Below are 20778 nucleotides of genomic sequence, written 5' to 3' on the forward strand. Positions count from 1 at the left end.
GCATTTGACGGTGAATACGACCGCGTATAGTTGGTCTATGGTGGTGCTCAATGGACTTAGCGACTTATGTCGCGTAAAGAGCATCCGGAGAGAGATGGAAGTTACCTAAAGATCGCTACGACACTTGGGATTTTCGTTATCATAGTAGAGAAGTCATTCCCTCCAGGACCCGGCATACCTTCCCTAGATCACAGGCGACTTGAGTGACGCCTGCCTGCCCGATCATGTCCTTGACTTCTGTGTCCATGCCTTGCACGATGAACGGCAAACGGCTTCACCTTGCTAGCACAGCTTGGATCTCATGTATCCTCAGCAAAGGACTATCGGGCTGCACAGTGCAGATTCATGAGCACACGCCCATACTTGACGCTGGCTGATTTGTACCGTTGCCCCTCCATGTGAGACTGAACGCTGAATCAGGATATCCTCTGCTTTGTATGTACCTGCTGCTGTACAATGTCCAGTCACAGAGGCTCGCCAACCTCTCCGAGGCCTCCGAGAAGCGTTCAACAGATAACGAAAGTGGCCCAAGAATACGAGTATGATGCCCAAATACCCTTACGCATCTGGCTGCGGTCGGCCCAGGCAATGCTCAAGCAGGTATGTTCTTATATGCCACTATGCCCTGCAGACACTTATATCGCTACAGGCGGATACATACATGCGAGAAGGTGATGAGGAGACGACTTATATGCTGCTATTCCGTTATGCACACCTCGTCCTCTCCCAGCTTCCACAACACCCACAGTATCGTGACAAGACAGCAACTCACCTCCAAGGACTGATGCAGGAAGCTGAAAGGGAAGTCAATGATGTATTAAAGATGCTCGATCTCATGAAACCTCGCATAAATGAAAGATATAATCGTTACATCAAGGTTGTTAAGGAAAGAGAGGCAAGAAAGATTGCACAAACACAACCGTATCAAGCTGGACCGACTCCAGCTATCCCAAGCCAACGCACACAACCGCTGCAAGCGCACGAGAACAAGGAATTCGCTGTCAGGTTAGCTCAGAAAGAGATCTCAAGACGAGCAGCAAACAGACAAAATGCCTCAACAATGGGCAGTGATGGCGAAGATTTGTCTACAAGACTACAGGAACTACGCGCTCGGGTCGATGGACGTCGACTTCAGTCTCTGCACTCAGGTGGTGCTCAGGCATCCCCGTCTGTAGACTCAAGTCTGCACTATCACTATCCCAGCGTACCTTCACAGCATCTGCCCCCGACAGCGAGCTTCTCTTCGCTACTTCCATCTCAACAAAGTTATGGACGAGATATCCCGCTGTCGCCACCAATGGTCCCTCCAAAACCACGCAGTGAGATAGCTGCACCTCCACCCCGCCCTGATAAAGTTTCTGCACAACCCGAGGTGGAATCACGATCAGCTACACCGGAGCCGACTCATGTCTTCGCTCCGGCAGCGTACCTTGAGAATGGGGAGCCTTTGCGCACAATCTTTCTGCCGCCAGAGCTCCGTACCACGTTCCTGAGAATTGCCTACAAGAATACCTTGGCCAACCTGGAGACATGCGGATTTCTCGCAGGCAATCTTATAGCCAATGCGTTCTTTATCAGTCGGCTTATCATCCCTTCACAGACAGCGACATCGGACACGTGCGAGATGACAAATGAATCACAGCTTTTCGATTATGTAGACACGGAAGACCTTATGGTCTTAGGATGGATACACACGCACCCAACCCAGACATGCTTCATGAGCAGTCGAGATTTGCACACTCATGCTGGATACCAGATGATGCTAGCCGAGAGCATTGCGATTGTTTGTGCTCCTAGCAAAGGTGATGTCACTCACGGCGGTGACTGGGGAGCTTTTCGATTGACGGATCCGCCCGGGAAGAAAGCGATCCTTAACTGCGATCAACCCGGGATTTTTCACCCTCATGCGATTGAGAACATTTATACCGACGCGCTTCGCCCGGGACATGTGGTCGAGGCGAAAGGTATGAAGTTTGAAGTAGTGGATCTCAGAGACAAATAAGGTATGACGACCGCTGGACGGAGTTCAGAGTATGGGAATTGGCTGTTCGCAACAACGTCCAGATATGGCTTGGTACTCAGACACTATCGAATAATGTCTTAACACGACGTCGTAATCCGCGAACTTGATCAAGCCTTGTATTTGTATGCAAGGCAGCAGCGCCAGCAGAAGGAACAAGGAACTCCATCCTGAAGGTTCAAAAATCTTCCTCGCTTGATTTGTAGTTTTCAATCGTCAGCCGAAGTTTCTAGTTTCTCACTTTATGCTCGACTCCGTTCTTGAAATAGCAATGGGCTCTTCAATTTCGGTGTCGGTGGAAAGCCTGTGGTATCCAAACTTCGGGAAATGGCTTGCCCCCGTTTCGGTATTAGCGGTCCCGCGGAAGCATGCGGCCTGCAAGCATCATGAACCCAGGCCTGGTGAGCCTAACGAGGACATATTCTACAGTATTGTAGGAGCACGGCTTCGGCAAAAAGAGACGCGTTATAATCCGAGTGTCTTGACGAGCTGAACGAGTAGTTTAATGGCAGGTCGGAGACGGTGGTTTGAACATCTGAAGCAGCGGTGGCGCCAGCTGCTGGCGCTCATTGGAGGCTCGCAGGGCGCCACTGAATGGTTAGGTCCTCGTCGCTGGCAACGAGCAAATCACACGGACGGCGCGAGCCACCAAGCACTTGACTTGGCTCAAATACTCCGTACCAACGCAGGAACGGGCAAACGGCGCGCGGGCTAGAAGTGGTGATCCTGGGGATTTCAGCCAGGAGTCACTGTCACAAAGGGCGTGGTCAGCTGGTGTAGACAGAAGACGGAGGTGATAGAAGATGGCGTTGTCTGCCTGCGCTCTTAGTCTCCTCAGTCTCGACCGAGGATACGAAGCTTCTTGCGGCCAGACTCGTCAAACGCATTCAGCCATCGTCGTCAGGTAAGCACAACTTGCACAAGCAAGCAGGTGAGAAAGGCAGATTGCAATGAGGCGTGGCTGTGGACTTGTCTGGGATGGTGGGACGCTGAGGATCCAGGACGCAGGATGCGTGCAGCTAATGAAAACTGTGTTCCTGGCTAACGGTCCCCGGGCTGGTAGTACCTTGCTGCATTGGGCCTAGCCTGGCAACCTTGCAATTTCCGAGCGCTGCGAGTGTTTCTACTCTCCAAATTCGTTCTACTGTCCACACTGGCACGTCTCTTCCCTCCTTGTCCTCCTCTCACCACTCCGTGTCAGTGTATCCCCTGCTCCAGGGCCCTTGTCCTTGCTTTCATCCACTGGGCTTTTGAGGCGCCCCTCCCCAACGACTGCGCCCACCTTTGTGATTCGGTCGCTTTGGCTCCCAGGGGCCCGCTTCGATCCTCCCAAGTGGTCGGTGTCCACTGCTACGTCCTCCTGCGCCCGTCAACTCGACTCTTCGTCTTTCTTTCAACCCAAACACGATCACATTCCTTTCAGCCTGCACCACACTCGGCCAGTTCGACCACATCGCCATCGAGGCAAGAAAAAACTATACGGCTGGATTGGAAAGCTACAACGTCTCTTATTTCCAGCTTCACGCACTCGCTTTACCTATATTACCGATTCCGTTGATCTCAGGGGTCTTTATCTCAAGTTTGAAACGCCACGCATTCTTGGAAGGAGAGCGGTCTCGATTCTTCCATCCTCGTTCTTTGCAATCGCCATTGAAATACACGACTATCGAGCCTTCGACAACTGCTGAGAGTTTGAAAGAACATCATAGAGGAAGCAGCGCTGGTCGCTGCTGAAGCATTGATAGGGAATTCGACCACGTGTGACCACCGTCGAAGGTTGCACTCGGGTGCATTCTGCCTTTTTTGCACACCACCGACTTCCGGCTCGATACCGCCAACCTAGATCACTCTTTAGACGAGAATCATCGCCTTTGTGTGAGCAAATCTTGTACGACGAACTACACGGGCCTCGAATCTTGTGTCGACACTTCGGATATACCCCGATTGTTGGTATAATCCAATCAACTTTACAACTCAACAAACATTCAAAAGATGACGCGATCACTCCTTCGAGCCGTGGTGCTTACTTGGGCACTAGCGCTTCTCACAACCCCTTCCACAGCGCAATCAACCGCCACGACAGATGCTGCCGGAGCTATTGAAACATTAGATTGCTACCAGCTCAGTGACCCCTCTTATCTCCAAGATCAAGGTGCCTACACCTTTCAGAGCTCTGGATACTGTAAAGGAGTATGTGTAGCCCTCAACAAGCCCGTGATGGCCACTACGGGGGGCACAAATTGCTTCTGTGGCGACGAATTGCCTCCTGCAAGTGCGAAGACAAACATTGATAATTGCAACACCCCGTGCAAAGGGTTCAGTCAACAAACCTGCGGCGGTATTGGTGGCTATTTCCAGCTCTATCTCTCTGGTCTGACTGGGAATGTGCAAATAGCTCCGAATAGCAGCTCCTCCACGGCTGCCGCTAACACTGCTAGCAAAACTACCGCTGCAGTTGTCACGATGACAGTCTCACCTACAAGTGCTCTCCCTGCAAGCGCCAGCACCTCCGCCGCCAAATCTGGGAAGTCTTCGGGCACAAGCAAAGTTGGTATTGCTGTCGGAGTGGTTGTTGGAGTTATCGCTTTGGCTGGCATCATTGGTGCTGTTGTGTTTGTTATGAAGCGTAAGAGGAATCGCGAGATCGAAGAAGAACATCGTCGCAACGCCGCCATTGGCTCTGCCAAATCTGATAAATCGTCCGTCACCGACCAACGGCTCGACCCGTCCATTTACTCACATCGCCGTCAAAGCATTGGCAGTATCGCTGACGAGCGAGACTTTTCCAGGAGGATATTACAGGTACAGGACACCCAATCTCTTGTTCACGCCTCCTTCCTAATGTGCTGTTTTAGGTACGGAATCCTGACCGAGACTCGAGAACATCCAACTTTGCATAACGGCGGCATCATCCGAGAAAGACTGTTCGGCCCCTCCTAGACTTGATCACGATCTCTGCCACGATTTTTCTGCCCGGCACCTTGCGTGTCGTCACATACCCTCACGACATTGAAGTTGCGATTAGCCATCTCCTCCGTTGCACAATATATACAATACAGCTTTGCCTTTCTCCATTTCAGCTCTACAATCGAAATGATGACAGTCCTTTCTCAACCCCTACATTCCTTTATAAGTATTACGGTGTTATTAGATCAGCACACTCACGCTCCTTTCTCCTTGTGGCGAAGCATAGCTTGGCGTTGGTGGTTCAGGGTGAATGTTTGGGAAGCCATCGTTGATTGCTTCGGCCAGAGACTCGTTGGAGAAGAGGGCAACTTGGGTGAAAAAAGAAGCAGATCGTTGTCAGACGTCAGAAGGCTTGACTCGTGTGTCCCAGGTATGTGTCTTGTGGCTTTGAAGGAGATGTGGAGGATTTGGAGGTGTACCACAGAAGACTCTGCCGACCTTATTTTAATGACTTAATCCGCCGATGTTGGCAAATATCGTTTTGGGTTTATTATCGTGGACAGAAGTTGGAAAGATTCTTGCAATGAGCAGGGCAATATGAAGGAAAATGGCAAGACGTGTTGCGACTTGTACTTCTTTCTATCTGAGGCCATGACGGTTTGGAATAAGGGGACACGAAAAAGGGCCTTGTGAAGGGGAGGATTCGGGGGGATACTTGGACATGACGAGTCATATGTCAACAATCTCGTTGCTAGGTAGATATCTATTTTTCTTTTCCTGTACTACTAGTCTACTACTACGACTCAAAACCGTTGCTTCTGGTCCCATCTTTGGGTATGGCCTCTTTTGTTCACCGTCTGTTGCCGTCGTTTTGTCTTGCACGTGCCGTGAGCGAGACACAGGCCACATCGAGTAGTCGTGGCCTCGTAGGTTATCTCTTGACGGACGCGAGCCTCGTGTACCGATCATGCAGGTATTTGGAATGAATGGTGTTTCTCGTCTGCCCTGGACTCCGGGTCCCTGTGCGTGCCTCTCGCTCCCGAAACACGGCAGGGTTCGGTACGCGTCTCACCACTAAGAGGAACGTCGTATGGCCGAGACGTTCCCTGCAGACGAGGACGTTTTAAACCACGACACACCTACCGTTCTCGTTTCTGCGAACTATTTCAAATTTCCACCTTGGATTTAACGCGGTAGTCACCTATATTTTGCTCCGGATAGCGTCGATAGGTTACAGATACTAGGTAGGCAGGTAGGTAGTCAGGCGTTTACCTTTATTATACTGTATTTCGACAGGTAGTTTAGGTATGTATTGAAAGGAAACTGTCAGTCTCGATTTCCTTCGCTCACACTGCGCGACGCTATAACTCCAGAAAGCTCTCCAGACTGGTCTCTCTTTTTCAATAAAACGTTTGTTCGTATTTCTCGCTCCACGTCCACAAGTCTTGATGTCCGTTGTCGTTTTATTTCGTGGTATCGTACTGTCTGCGCCTTATCAATCTTCTCCTCCCCCATGCCAGCCAGGGAGGAATGTTGTTCAGATGTAGTGGGTAGGCACTGACTGGGAACCTCCTTACAGCCAGCAGCAAAGTCCTCTTTTTGTATTTCATTTCAGCTCAGCTCAGTTCAGGTCATGGGATTGTCGTCGAGATATTCGTTCCTCCGTATATTACGATATGATGATTATTTTATTTTCGTCAATTCATCATTCATGTCCCGCTGCTCTTTTAATCTGTGTCGCCATTGCTTCCCTCGCTGGGCAGGCCTACGGCTCGGAGGATGTCACTCAAGCCCCAGCCTGGTCCACCCGGCACGACTTCTCGCCAAGTTTCTTCGGGTATGATCTTCTCTGCCGGCAGTACAGACCAATTTGGGCTGGGCCCGGATTTCAACCATTTGAAGTCGTCTACTTGATCCCACTGGTTTGCTGGCGGGCTAGACGTGCCTTGTGACGCTCGGAAAAGATCGGCCTGCGTATGGTTAATGATCGTATGATCGTAAGAAGACATTCAGAAAACGGTCATCTTACATGAAACTTGGGCAATGGGGTGAAGCGGATGCCGCTGCAGTCCTCGATAATAGGTCGGCTGGTGCAGTGGAGATAGACGTCGACATTATGGCACTCGTGCATGCGGAATTGGCGACACCCGAGAACCATGATGCTGTTCTTGACGCCAGTGATATGCGCCGGGCCAGAAACAGAGCCACAAAGAAGGAGAGACGTGTTGATCGAGGTGATGGTGATGCTCGCAAAGGGAGCTGTCGCCGTCGTAGGGACAGAGAGATCGAGGACACAGTTCGTGAGCTTTGACAGGGAACAAGGTGTTTGAGAGTTTAACGAAGACGAGGGCAAGATGATATGCCTATGTGTTTGGTTCGTGATAGATATCGAGGTTGCGCTTGTGGAGAGAGAAAGCCGGTCTTGGGAAGCGTCTATCTTTGTCTCGGTGCCGCCATCTGTCTGTCTCTTGCTTTCTCCGATATCGCCTGCCTCCTGGCCGTCGTCTGCCCTTTCGTTCTGGGGAGTGGTGTTGTAGGCAGGAGTATTGGCAAAGGACGAGCTTGTTTCGGAGCCCGGAGCCAGGTATCCTGGCACGCCGCGACGCTTCTCGGCTGCCATCTCTGCAGCGTCGCTCAGAGATAAGGCCGAGGGACTCCTGTGGGCCGTTTTGAAGGAGAACTTGGGCTTAGGCGCGAATTCTTTGCGAGTCTCCTCGAGTCGTTCCTGTAAAGCTTTGATCGCCTGCGCAAAGTTCGGTCAACGATCGAGGTACAGCAGACTCGGTGTAAATACGTACCTCCGCGTATGTTCTCTGGTCGTAGGCAGGAATGTTTCCAGAGGCGTCTTTGACCTCGTTGGAAAGTCGGGTAATGCCTGCTAAGCAATGGTCTGCTGCATCTGCTCGCTCACCACCTGTGACTGCCGTGTCTGCCAACCGACTCATCTGATCTTGAAGAGCTGAGAAGCAGAGGAGAGTAAGGATAGGCTTCAAAAAGAGGGGGAAACGCACATACCAGTAATTTCTTGCTGAAAATAATGGAAGAAGCGTTGCTGAGGGTTGAGCTCAGCCCCCGAAGGCTGCCCTGGAGTCGCCATGTTAAACGTCACCATGTAGGGGTGGAAGTTCACCTGGCGCAGTTTTGTGAGATGAAAGATGTATACGGGAAACCGAAGGGTGTATTTAGGGTACTCGACGAGGGCTCAGAGGTTCTGTTTCACTTGTAATCAAGAACAAGGAGGGGTAGCGCAGGAGAGCCTCGTCGACGGCCGTGACGAGATTGCCCTTCGAAGAGGCTTGAATATATCAACCGGATTCATTTGCGGGGTTGACGCAACGCCCTCTCCAGGCGATCGGCGGCCCGGAAACAGGCTCGGCAGGCTAGAGAGGCGACCAACCAGAGCCTATACCTAGGTAGGCACCTGAGGCACTCTACACTACCTGCGTAGGTAAGCACGTGCGTCTACGGCCTTCCTGCACTTACAACTCTGTAAGGCCTTGTTGACATTTCTCTGCGCGACCGTGAAGCGCTCTCGACCTCCTCTACGAGATCTAGGCAAGGGTCCAGAAGTTGGAGATTCTCTTTCCAAGGTGACAGGCTCCCTCTCGGTATCACCCACACTCGCTTGCGCATGCACACACGACACCTCCTTCGGCACATTCCACGGGGCGGGAAAACATTTGTTCGACCTCTAGCAGCCTCTAGCAGCTCCCGTAAACGGGCATCTCGTATTGAGATAGTCAATCCGGAGTTATGTGGTGAGTGTCTCTTCACGACTTTCGCGTCCATTGCTAAGATTACTCGCAAGACTTGACCCTCACCCGTCTTCGGGACACGCTCCCCGAGCCTGGCACCTGCGACCTCATCGACATAAACCCGGGGAAAGGCCTATGGTCACAGAAGCTGCACGATCTGTTACGACCTCGACGCCATGTTCTCGTCGAACCCAACTATGGGAACTATGCGGCCTCCCTCGAACCTCTCTTGACCGAGAACGACTCGACGTACCGACACGCGGCCGTCCTTGAAGATGCGTTTAATCCGGACAACAAGCTCATGTCTGAGTATCCTGTCGACAAGGCTCTCCAACCCAACCATTCCCTGTTGATGACCGTCAACCTTTCTGGTGCACAGTTCAAAACAAATCTGTACAAGGGTTCTCCCGCACGGAAGTTTTTCTCCGACCTCTATATGTCGCTGTGGAGGATACGGACCGACATTCATCGTTACGGCTTGATTCGCGTATTGGCATGGGTTCCGGACGAAGAGAAGGACGCCTACATCCCGCGCACTGTGGGAGTCCGGCGTGCACAGGCTGTCATGCTGGAAGCAAGTCACAAGATTCAAGAGCTCGTTGGCGGGCCTGCGAACGACAGACCTACCTTCTTCCAGAAATGGCGTGAAATGGAGGTCCAAGATCGAGCTCGTGTCAAAGCCATGGAGGAAGCAGCCGGCCTGCAAATCCCAGAGCACAGAAGAGACGAAATTTCGCCGACGTATCTCTTGGGCGTGTTTCCCAGCCCGGAAAACATCCGAAGAGGAGGCTTCGTCTCCGATGCGGCATGGGTCGCCCGCTTCTTGGAGCTGGACGATCACTTGCGAGAAGTGCATCCGGAATGGTACAAGAGGGCCTCTATTGAACACCTTCGGAAACTTGGGATTGTCAATCCCGAGCAACAGGAGTGGCAGAGCTTGCTCAAGGTCGCGCTGACCCAGCACAAGACTCACATGAGAGCCGTCGAACTCGTCAAAGAACAAAGACGTGTCGATCAAGATTTGCGGAATCTCGCAGCACAAGCTAACTACTCACAACATTCGCAACCATCCGAGAAGGAGGCCGAACTCCGCAGACATTGCGAGAGTCTGAAGTTTCGCATCTCGATACTGAGCAGAACGAACAGGCTGTTCGCGGAGAAGGCCATCGACGACTATCGAGCCCTGGACTTGGACCCTCCGGTCATGTCGTGGAACCAGCGCGTAGCTGAACCTATTCTCGTCCACGATGACGATTTCCTGCCCAAGACGAAGAACCTGGCCCTGCTGGACGTCACGCCCAGGGTCGACTTTCTTCAAAAGATCAGCACCCATGACACCATGGTCTACTTTGGCTACGTGCAAAGGAATCTCTGGCTCAGCTGGTCTCGAACCGTTTACGACGCCTTGAAAACCCTTGTTCACGCCGGGGTGGATGACTTCATTGAGACAATCCAGGGTATCCATGATCCAACCAAGGGTGGACATTACGACCTCTCCGCTATCAGGGTGCGTTCTCTTCCCGTAGAGTTGGTGGTCGAGATTGCTCTGGCGTACGAACGCTGGCCGTTCCGCCGAGATTTGGTTGATATCTTGATGTCGGGCGAGGATCCGCAGGCGGCGTACAGTCTCTCCGACGATGACTGACTGACTGATACACCTTACCCGAGTTGTGCAGGACCGGGACGTCGGCAGGATGTTGTCTTATCATTATCATATTCTACGACTGTGTATATAGCTGGGTCGTTGAGATTAGTCTAATGTGTACATATACTGCTTTAAGTGATTACTATTCCTGTGAGCCCCGTATTAATACTTCACCCGTCCAAACTCGAGACATTGGCTTGACATGTCTCCTGGGAGCGAAGCACAAGAAGCGGACTTGATGACTTCACGGTTTACTCGCACCAGCACACGAAGATATTGATACTTCGAGGTCTGGTTTCTTAAGCGCAGTCCATTTTTTATATTTCATGTCCTCAAAAGACCCAACATTTCGAGGCCACGTACGGAGTATGTATGTACAACAACAGATCCAGGTCTTTTCGGTCGACTGCTCTCCCGGCAACCCATTCCGAAACGTCCCTGAGAAGACAATGACTTCAAAAGCTACTGGTCGTCAATGACGTGCAGATACTTCTTCGCCTGCTGCTTCTCACGCGCCGTCGCCGGCGGCAGGTCGTAGTAGCTACTGCTCCGGTAATCTTGCAAGTATTGATACGTCAGGTCTCTGAGCTCGGCCGGTTCCATGTTCAGATCTTTGAACGTCTTGGCGCTACGATCAATGACTTGGTCCAAACACTCTTGCTCCATCTGGTCGGCACCTAGGATGGGCCACCAGATCACCTTGTTCAGGTAGTGCAGCACGGGCTTGAGCAACCATTTCGGCAGGTTGATGTGCCGGCGCTGCTTGATGATTTCTCGATCCACGATCTCGGCGATCTCGGCCATGCTGTAGTTCGTGGGTCCGTACAGTTCGAATGTCTCACCGGCGGTGGTATCGTCGTAGGCGATTCGCTCGAGAGCCTCGCCAACGTCAATGGCCTAGATGTCATCTATCAGCACAAAAGCGACAACTTTGTTGTGGGGGTGGAGTGGAAGGGAACAGGGAATGGCGTACATGTACAGGCCAGAAGCGCTCTTGCATGTTGTTCACAGTCAGGAAGTTGTTCACACCAGCTAGGCGGTGAAGCAGGTTGTCTTCGAAGCCGAAGCATGGCGCCGGACGGACAATAGTGGTTTCGGGGAATAGCTGGCGCGCTACTTGTTCACCTTGGGCCTGATACTATGGTCAGCGTTTCTAGGTCTTCTTCGCGGGTGGAATCTCGAAGCATCCTTGCCTACCTTTGTTCTGAAGAACTCAGAGGGCGAGTCGGGATCCGCATTGAACGAGGAGAGATGGATGAACCGATCGACGTCGTACTTCGCACACGCCTCTGCGATTCTCTCCACGCCCTCGACGTTGACATCGAACAGGCTAAAGTTTTTGGTGGGATAGTTCTTGCCAATCAGGTTGAAGACCATGTCTGAATGTCTCACGGCTTCCTCGATGGACTGCGTGTTCCTCAGGTCGAACTCAATAAAGCTGACTCGACCTAGGTCGCCTGTGACCTTGAGATGGCGCTTGCCCATATCGTCGCGGTACGGTATGACCACTTGGTTTCCTCTTCTTGCTAGTCTGTTGACGATATATCTGCCAAGGAATCCATTTGCTCCGAAAACCGTGGCCGTATGGCCTCCTAACGACGACCGTCCGCCTTGTACTCTTAGAATTGGCTTGCCTGTTCGGGTGATTGCGACGTCTTGGAGGTTTCGTCGTTGAATACGTTTCGGGAGAGAGGTTCGAGCTGCGCGTAGCGCGAGGGTGGTTGGTTGACAGGCCTGCATTTTGAGTGCAGTGCCCGTACACCGCTCCACACAGTTGGGATGGTGTTCAGATAGAGAGGGCGGTGCTACGGTGTTATAGGAGCTGTTCACAAAGTCAATTGACTCGTCGGCATGGGGGAGCTCGGAGGTCCAGCGCAGGACTTGGCATTACAGCAATATCATGATCACGTGATTAATTTCTCCCAGCGTTCCCATACTAGGGACTCCGCGTTTCGTTGCTTACAAACTGACTTCTACTCGTTGGCGACGACACACGATGATCTGCGTTGTATGCTCAAGCCGGAAAAAAGATCATACAGCTTTCTCATTTGTATCAAGTTGAGGCCCGAGGACTGCCGACTGTTTTCTGGTGCTCTGCTCGCTATTCGGCACGCAAAAATTTCCTTTTCTATGTCGATGGAGGTCATTGGTATTGTCCCCGCTGTCAAACTACCCTGCTTAAATTCTGAGTGCTAAGAAGCTATATTCAACAGCGACATGTCTGGCGATCTGGTCTACTGCACACTATTAGTAGAAGCATAGTGGATGCTATTCATTGCGTTCCAATCAGATAGTCCATGTTCATGCCTGTCAATGGAAAATTGTAGAGACTATCACTTCCAGTAAATCCACCTCGCCTCTTGATATGGTTTCCCATGAGAGCCTTCAAATCAAAAATCAACACCGTCCTATGTTAAATGTGGAGCTTTGGAAAGATACCGTTGCTGAGAAAGTGTAGGAGCAGTCTCGTCTCTTATCCCCTCTGTTCAAATTTTGAACCGAAATGCCGGGTTCACATTCATTGAGGCAAGCCACCTCCGTCCCCGGCAGCACGAGATGTGATTCTCACGAAAGTGAGTCCAGCCACTCTAGACTGTCTTGAAGACCTGAGATGCCCAGAGAGAGTCCCTCGTCAGCATTTTCAATCTCTGCCAATTTGTGGGAGATCGTTATCTTAATCTCATCAAGAGGTCCTCCGCCACGGATGAGGCCGACAATATCTCCAACGTTCTCGTTAGTAGTATCTTGGATAGTGGTAAGAAGGTCGTTCAATAACTTCTGATCTCGATGTATCTCTTCGTTCTTGCGCCTGAGGGCAGACGAAGAACGGCCGTCTAGATCTCTTTGATATGTACATTCCAACTTCGATTCGAAACATTTCGAACATGGTCGGTTGCCATCGCACTAGCAAGTGTGTAAGCAGTAAGGCTGACAGTTGCTTTGGGTCGTTTACATCGTTTGATTCACCTTTGTCCGTCGCTGTCGGCAACTCCTGCAGGCGCTCGATATGTTCCTGCGTTGCTTTGGAGTGTGAGAACTTCTTGATCCAGTATCTGACGGAGTAGCTGGCTCTTCAGGAGACGGATTAGCTTGTGGACGTGGGGCTATCCTCCGTAGATTTGGGCGGTCAGGGTGGTCCATGGCCTAAACGCGGCGGCTTAATACGTTCTTAAGTATGCCTTCCAGGGGAAAACCCCAGCGAGACTACCTGTGTGCAGCCCAACTAGGCTGGACGTATGCTGATTCACACGACAACGGGGATGTAATCTTCCGGGCACTAATGGAGAAAGAATCCGGCATGGCGACTCCCCCAATCAGCTCCTGAGGAAATCAAAGTCCTTCACCTGTTGTGCTGTTCGCAGTGTAGAGGCATATAATGGTTCGCAGTTGTCCGGGCTGCGAGCAGCGTCTTGCCCTTTCTTCCCATAAAGCGTCCGATTAGACTACTGAGAAGGGGGTCAAGAGGTGCTCAATCCCGTGCTGTCTGAAGAACGCGTCGACCTGAACCTCTGAAACTGGGATCGTATCCAGTTTCTCTACGCGGTAAAAGCCTCGCAGTTCTGGAAAGATGCCTGCAAACTTTTCGCTGATGGACCAGTTGTGCAGGTTGCTAACATGGGCAGCAAACGCATCCGTTACAGTCATGAGACCAGTACCTTGACGAACCTCGATCGCGCCCTCCAAGCCATATGGCCAATTAACACTGCATCCGAACGTCTGAAGGGCGACAATATAATCACGCATATCGTGGATGAGTCCATCACGCATTTCTGGACTGGAGAGGAATATGAGCAAAGGTAGAGTTTCGGAGGCGGTCTACTTACAAAATGGGCAAGTCGACTCCTGGATGATGAGGGATTAGTCTCTGAAGCGGTGTTGGCCTCATTGCCTCTGGGAGTAAGGCATATGTTTCTTCGGACGGCGCAATAGCCCACTGCTGCTCATTAGCTCACCTCGTTCCAGAGCGGTCAAATTGCGGAATTGCCGACCCGCATAAACCGCGAATATGTGAAGACACATGCAAGGGACACGTAAATGTCCATGTCCCTGAGGAGACGCATGTACTGGCAAGCCCATGTGTTTGGTGTGTGAGGGTCTTCAGATTTGCGGCCACCGAAGAACACGGCCAACTCAACTCGAGGACTGCCTAACACCACTTCAGCAGAGTGGCCTTCTGCTAATCGTCGGCGTCCATAATCTCGAAAATCGGTGTACACGGCCGCAAGGGGACATCGTTCCTCTTCAAACAAAGCTGGCTGTATCAAGTATTCGGGAACATGGAGATCCAAGTGTAGGTGGGCAGGATCAAGATGAAGCTGTTGGGCGAGGTTAGCTGACGGCTGTCCAAAGATGGCTATTGATTTGAAAGCAGGAATGTCGTGGTGCTTGGAGCAGAAGATCCGGTATTGATCCCGAGGGTCAAAGTCAATTTGACTCGGTGTGCTCTCCCTTGACAATGCAGCGAGATCAAGCTGTCCCATACTCGCATTTCCTTCAAATCCCATGATTGTCGGGAGATTTCTATCGGCTGTTGTCCTTTCATATTCCAACGGCGACAGACGATGCCGTCGGATCAATTCTTCGCTTTGTATCAAATCAACGCTTGCTTCTGGACTGGCCTCCCACGACTGAGATGAAGGCCAGGAACGGATCTCTTCGTGCTGATCCACGCGGTCACCAGTGTCTGTTAGTGCCCTGAAGCCCAGTCGCCGAGAGAGGTTTTGAATATGTATGTCATCCTTCAGCTTGTTTCGAAGGTCGCGATCACTGCCGCGTACGAGGTCAAAGAGGCGGGTCAGCAGCTCCTTCTGAAGGGCAGACTCGGTGTGCGCTCGTTCTAGGTGGATCTTGCGTCGTTTGTCGAGAGTTACGTCGTAGACGCACTCGAGGCCGGACCGGCTACAGGCGCGACAAGGGTAATCGCCGGAACACTATTATCTTCTTTAGCGATACATACCCAGTAGGCCCCGGGCTTGATACTGCACCTTGGACTTGCGAGCCTTGCACTTGAGGCAGGCTGCGGAAATGTGCTGCCGAGCAGAGCCATGGGCCGTGTATGAACCGGCAGCGGAAGAGGAAGAGGAAGGTCGCATGTCAAGGACAGAACAGAGGAGGGCTCAGGGGAGATCCCATAATCGAGTTGCTTCAATCATAGACTCTCCGACGGGCTAAAAGTAAGTAACATGCCCGATGAGCGTGGAAGTCCATAGGCTTAGTGGGCATATGAAGAGACAAGAGGCTTCCTTTCACATCCACCACATAAAGACTTATGCGTGTGGCTCTATTTCAGTACTGTCTAGTTCGTGGAAATCTCGTGTTATTCGCATGTTCTCGCCACCATCAAACTGCGGAGTATTTCGTCCCTCTCAAGGCCCTTGCTATGCCAGGGACCCGTGGACGGGTAGTGAATGGAAGATTAAGCCTAACTTGTACGTATATACCGATCAAACACACTGAGTGGCAGTTGGCCGCAACTTTTGGCCGACGCGTCCATATGTGCTTGTAATTGCTACCAAGCATGGTCTTGACCAGAGACTTTATTCAGAGCTCAATAACACGGTTCTACTGAGCGAGAGTTTGTCTCTACCATTGTCGCAAGTGTTGGGTGGCGTCGTCTCTGGGATAGTTACTGCTCCCGTTCATGGTCTTGGTCAATGCGTCGCCTAGCTAAGCCGTCGCCGAACGCTCCCACGAGGGACAAATTTTCCATGCTTTGGGCGTTGGGAAACAGACTAGCCTGAGGTGCGATAGACCTAGATAGGAGCCCGGGCGTACTTCTGGAAAAGATCTGCTTGCCTAAAATAGAAAAGCAAGGGCTCAAGTACTCAAGGAAGCTTGATGAAACGAAACGCAGACTGCTAGGTACGACCACTTCCTCGAGGGCAACCATCGCTTCAGATTCCTTCGCACTTGGTCCGACCAAAAGGGAGTGACTCACGCACGAATTGCTGGGGCGGTACGTGAACAACTTCTGGCTCTGGTGTAGCGTATTTGGTGATATTGTTCGAGACCGTGATTCTTCTGAGCAACTACAGACTGGAGAAGATATCGGGGTCACTCGATTACCTTGGAGGCGCGAGGAAGAGCCGTCATGGTAGTCTCGCCATTAATTTTCTGGGATCTAGAACGCCTCAAACCCCGAAGAGAGATTTGCCTTCAAGTCTGAATTACACAAGGCTGTTCATCGCTTTGTATGCCGGGACACTCTCACTACCCTGATTGTGTAGCTCTTCTTAATAATCGGAGACAGCCGCACTTCGTCGTGCTGTGCGACATATATGACCCTAGATAGCTGCCGATAAGGGCGTACAAGAGGTGAAACGCAAGGACCATGATGTGGCGGAGAGGGGGTAGACGTTAACAGTCCTGGCGATATAAGTCGGTTTGCTCTCTTCTGGGACAGTGTGCTAGGTATGTAGCGAGCAAACATCAAGAGCCTACTGGCCTATGATGGCCACCGTTAATCTTTGACGAGTGGGTAGCCATGGAAGGCAAAAGCAGGTAGGCAGGCAAGCAGAAGAAGAACTCGATAGACGAAGGAGCGCCGGCCAAGTGAGTGAAAACGAGGTGAAGATGGCAGCGGCTTGGCTGCTCCGAGAGGGTTCTTTCATGACTAACTTAGAGTGTTTCGAGCAACATAACGAGAGCAAATTCAAATGTTTAAGTTCGTCCTCTGAAACTTGAGGAAATGAGAAGCCGTCGACGATGGGAGGTTAATCAGAGTAAATTTTGGCGAAGATGTGAGGGCAGCTTTACAGTGTGGTACGTCTTGAATGTTGACTCTCGTTATGAACCGCGACAGCGACGGGAGTGGATGGTCAATATAGAGGCCCCAGAAGCGTATATGTCATCTCGCTGCTTTTGCGCTTGACAGGCCAGACACAGGCGCTAAACGCTCATACTAAAGGCATTGACTCCGCATCGAGGCACCCCTTAAAGTCCTGCACAGGACGGCGTCAACCTTGCCCCCAAACAGGGTAACCATCTTGGCGCTTGCTTCAGAGCAGCTGCAGGCAGGACCGGGCGGCGCGTTCCAGGTAATGCGTAGGCCAGCATCTACGAACTCGCATTTGCAAGCACGCAGTCTCATATTCAGCAATCCTGTAACGCTTTCACGAGAGCAATAACTTGCTCGACCCGTATTCCCGAGTTCTCCTCACATACATCATCTCCATCATGCCTCGACAGCATGATCCAGAAGCCATCTCTAATTTCCTTGCCGAACAACGAGACGAAGCCCCAGTAGACCTACAACATACCTTTCTTACTTTCGAGGACCTATGGGACAGAAAGTTATGGCATCAGTTGACGGATACTCTGCTAGAGTACTTCTCCAATCCGCAGACTACCTCGCAAAGACTACCCATCTACAACATCTTCATCATCAGTTTCGCCGACAAGATCAATCAGCTAAAATTGGTCAAGTTGGCATTGGGTGCATCTGCGCAAATCACAGGTATGCCTTTTCCAGGGACATCATGGGCATTGCTAATGTTGTCTAGATGACAATGAAAGAAGTCATTTCCTCCAGACACTCGCTACAAGAGTAGACAAGCCAGACTCGGAAGAAGCTCACGTCTATGCCATCACCGAACTTGCCAGCGTCTATCTGCGGTTAGGAGAGAAGTCAAAAGCCAGGGAACAATTGGACAACGCGCAAAAGACGCTGGACCAATTCGACTTTGTGGAAAATGTCGTCCATGCAGCCTTCTACCGAGTCAATGCCGATTACTTTCAAGCCGAAGGTGACTACACTTCCTATTATCGAAATTCGCTACTCTACCTGGCTTGCACGGAAGAGGGAGAGTTGACAAAAGAGGAACAACAAGATAGAGCATACAACTTGGCGATTGCTGCTCTTGTATCAGATAGTATCCACAACTTTGGCGAGCTGCTCTTACATCCTATCCTCAACGTCCTAGAAGCGCCCCATCCGGAATCATGGCTACGAGATCTGGTGTTCGCTTTCAACCGAGGAGATCTAGCGGCGTTTGACAAGATGTCCAACAACTTGAGCAAAGACCCGATTCTGGAGTCACACCGCCTTTTCTTATGGCAGAAGATCAACTTGGCTGCATTGACGGAATTGGTGTTCAAACGACCGCCTCATGATCGTGCTATGACATTCAAGACCATCAGCCAAGAGACCAAGGTTCAGCCCAATGAGATTGAACACTTGATCATGAAAGCGCTGAGCTTGGGACTGTTGCGAGGAAAGATTGATCAGGTCGCTGGCATTGCAAAGATCAACTGGGTACAGCCTAAAGTCCTTGGCCAAGATCAGATCGAAGGAATGAGACACCGCCTCAAGGAATGGGACAGCAATGTCAATGATCTGGGTCATTGGATAGAAGGTGTCGGCAAGGATGTATGGGCCTCTTGAGGCGCATGCTGTCTCCTGGAAAGGCAACGAATGGTGTTATAGCGATTAAATGGCGCAGTTTCGCATCACTAGTATCCTTGCAGACCCAAAATGTAGAATAGTAGAAGCAATTATGCAGCCTGGCTTCTAGAGTATGTGCACCGCTTCACTGATTGTTGATGAATGGATTGCAAGTTGTATGGTGCTGGTATCCGTACTCCATAGGCACATACCTATTCCGCTAACCAACACAAGCAAAATACTCCACTTACTTTTCCCTTGCTCTCTGCGCTTCAAAATTTTGGCAGTGCACGACCTTCTCGAGCTACAGCATTCTGCCACTACAACTACTACTACAACTCACCCGCAAAACCCAAGTAGTGCAGCTTCACCTGCCTACCCACCATTTGTATCCTTCACACACCTGGAGGTTCAAAGGTCCACATATCCATGCAACAATCACGATGAATCCCGTCGCAACAGCCTGGGTTCGCGCGTGTCGCGGAGCACCAACTCGCTGCATCGTCCTGACGTACCCATCAAACATTACCAGCTTCTCCGTGTCGAGACTACATCGAAGACACGCACCTCAGTCTCAGCAGGCCCCTTTTTCTTCATTACGGCCAGCCCGCGAAGCTCAACGGGCCCATGACAACGTCTCGTCGGTGTCCGAAGATCCTCTTATTTCCAGCAGCGCCGCCCAATCCTCTCCCCTTTCGGGAGCCACCGCTGGGTCGATACCATTGTCGTCAACGACGAACACCCCCTTCAATTCCACTACACCGGTCGCGTATGCAGCAGAGAACCCCGATGATGCTACGAAGCCTGCAAAGGGCCACACGTTGGTCGGCCGGGTGTCTCGGGTCGGTACCATGAACAAGACGGTTCGCGTGAGCCGCACGATCCAGGTCTGGGACAGACACCTGCGAAAATACTACAAGCGGAAGGCGCACGACATGGTGCACGACCCGTTCAACATTCTGAACGAGGGCGACGTGGTCGAGTATGGCTCACATGCTGCCTCGATAGTACAAGCACCGTCCTCTGTTCGCGACGAGGTGCACGCGGCGATCGGTGCCGTGCCGGAGAGCACCGGAAGCGGAAGTGAAGGCGAAGGAAAGGCACCTGTGAACATCACCTACGCCCCGTCGGGTGTATCGAGTTTAGCTGCGGCCGGCACCACCGGCGGCGTCACGGGCACGAGCATCGGCGTGGCCGCTCCTACAAAGAACGTCAAATACGTGGTACACCAAGTCATCACGCCGTTCGGGCTTCCTGTCCACATGAGGCTGCCACGCACCGTCGGCAGTCCCAAAGGCCGGTGGGAAGGCACGGCAGGAGAGGTCTTGAAGGGCAATGTGCGGCAGAAAGCCCGAGGGAAGTCCAAGGCTCGTTAAGGCCGAACTTTCGTTCCACCAGCAACAATGAAGACCGGTGCGCCTAGTTTCTGTGGATCCTGGCAAAAAATGACAAGTCGTCAGGGGAGACGATGAGGCAAGAACGAGCTAGCTAGCTAGCTATGCATCGGGGGACGCCTTCGACCATGACTGCGCGAGGCAAAACACACACACACACACACACACACACACACACCAAAGGTCGTCCTCAAGCTCTCTCTGCGAAGTCTAATAAAATCGCACTTTGGAAGATTGAGTATGAAAAACTCCAGTTCGAATCAAAATCTAGAACCTATGCAAAAATGGGCAGACATGGTCCGGCGCTTCCATGTACATGTCCTTGTTACAGACAATGTTCGTGACCAGTACGAGGGGATGGAGTGGACACGAGAGAGAGTCTCCCAAGAATATACATACTTGATGGATTTGTCAAAGGGCCAACCGCGGCCAGGTACGCACCTTGCCGACCAACCAATCCCGGAGAGAACGAGGAGGAAAAAGAAGAAGAAGAAGAAGAAGACGAAGCACTGAATCTGAATCGAATTACCAAGTCGTACGGCAACATGCCTCACTGGCCCAAGGCGGTCGAAGACAGTACTGCCCCTGATGTAGAGTACATAGATAGGTGGCCGAAATCCGTGCCATGAGTTAGTTGCCTGAGGTGTGGTCAGGTATGGTCAGGTATGTCACAA

General features: G+C 51.6%; 8 protein-coding genes across 8 annotated transcripts; 5 read left to right on the plus strand and 3 right to left on the minus strand.

Moving 5' to 3' along the window:
- Positions 1-456: 456 nt before the first annotated feature.
- PV08_10822 (uncharacterized protein) lies at positions 457-2002 on the plus strand (the record flags this gene model as incomplete). Its single annotated transcript, XM_016385135.1, has 2 exons — positions 457-600; positions 650-2002. 2 exons carry the CDS (start codon positions 457-459, stop codon positions 2000-2002), a joined length of 1497 nt encoding a protein of 498 aa, XP_016231737.1.
- A 2010-nt stretch (positions 2003-4012) lies between these two features.
- Positions 4013-4960, plus strand: PV08_10823 (uncharacterized protein; the record flags this gene model as incomplete). Its single annotated transcript, XM_016385136.1, has 1 exon — positions 4013-4960. The coding sequence occupies one exon, from the start codon at positions 4013-4015 to the stop codon at positions 4958-4960; it is 948 nt and encodes a 315-aa protein (XP_016231738.1).
- A 1694-nt stretch (positions 4961-6654) lies between these two features.
- PV08_10824 (uncharacterized protein) lies at positions 6655-8024 on the minus strand (the record flags this gene model as incomplete). Its single annotated transcript, XM_016385137.1, has 4 exons — positions 6655-6897; positions 6957-7670; positions 7726-7886; positions 7943-8024. 4 exons carry the CDS (start codon positions 8022-8024, stop codon positions 6655-6657), a joined length of 1200 nt encoding a protein of 399 aa, XP_016231739.1.
- Positions 8025-8558: 534 nt separating this feature from the next.
- On the plus strand, positions 8559-10327 carry PV08_10825 (uncharacterized protein; the record flags this gene model as incomplete). Its single annotated transcript, XM_016385138.1, has 2 exons — positions 8559-8685; positions 8736-10327. 2 exons carry the CDS (start codon positions 8559-8561, stop codon positions 10325-10327), a joined length of 1719 nt encoding a protein of 572 aa, XP_016231740.1.
- A 462-nt stretch (positions 10328-10789) lies between these two features.
- Positions 10790-12067, minus strand: PV08_10826 (uncharacterized protein; the record flags this gene model as incomplete). Its single annotated transcript, XM_016385139.1, has 3 exons — positions 10790-11224; positions 11301-11459; positions 11525-12067. The coding sequence occupies 3 exons, from the start codon at positions 12065-12067 to the stop codon at positions 10790-10792; spliced, it is 1137 nt and encodes a 378-aa protein (XP_016231741.1).
- A 1698-nt stretch (positions 12068-13765) lies between these two features.
- Positions 13766-15420, minus strand: PV08_10827 (uncharacterized protein; the record flags this gene model as incomplete). The annotated part of the gene is made up of 4 exons (XM_016385140.1): positions 13766-14102; positions 14152-14261; positions 14317-15258; positions 15313-15420. The coding sequence occupies 4 exons, from the start codon at positions 15418-15420 to the stop codon at positions 13766-13768; spliced, it is 1497 nt and encodes a 498-aa protein (XP_016231742.1).
- Positions 15421-17503: 2083 nt separating this feature from the next.
- Positions 17504-18710, plus strand: PV08_10828 (uncharacterized protein; the record flags this gene model as incomplete). The annotated part of the gene is made up of 2 exons (XM_016385141.1): positions 17504-17783; positions 17830-18710. The coding sequence occupies 2 exons, from the start codon at positions 17504-17506 to the stop codon at positions 18708-18710; spliced, it is 1161 nt and encodes a 386-aa protein (XP_016231743.1).
- Positions 18711-19153: 443 nt separating this feature from the next.
- Positions 19154-20086, plus strand: PV08_10829 (uncharacterized protein; the record flags this gene model as incomplete). Its single annotated transcript, XM_016385142.1, has 1 exon — positions 19154-20086. The coding sequence occupies one exon, from the start codon at positions 19154-19156 to the stop codon at positions 20084-20086; it is 933 nt and encodes a 310-aa protein (XP_016231744.1).
- Between the last annotated feature and the right edge of the window lie 692 nt (positions 20087-20778).

The sequence above is a fragment of the Exophiala spinifera genome (genome assembly GCF_000836115.1).
Source record: "Exophiala spinifera strain CBS 89968 unplaced genomic scaffold supercont1.8, whole genome shotgun sequence".
Classification (NCBI taxonomy): Eukaryota; Fungi; Ascomycota; class Eurotiomycetes; order Chaetothyriales; family Herpotrichiellaceae; genus Exophiala; species Exophiala spinifera.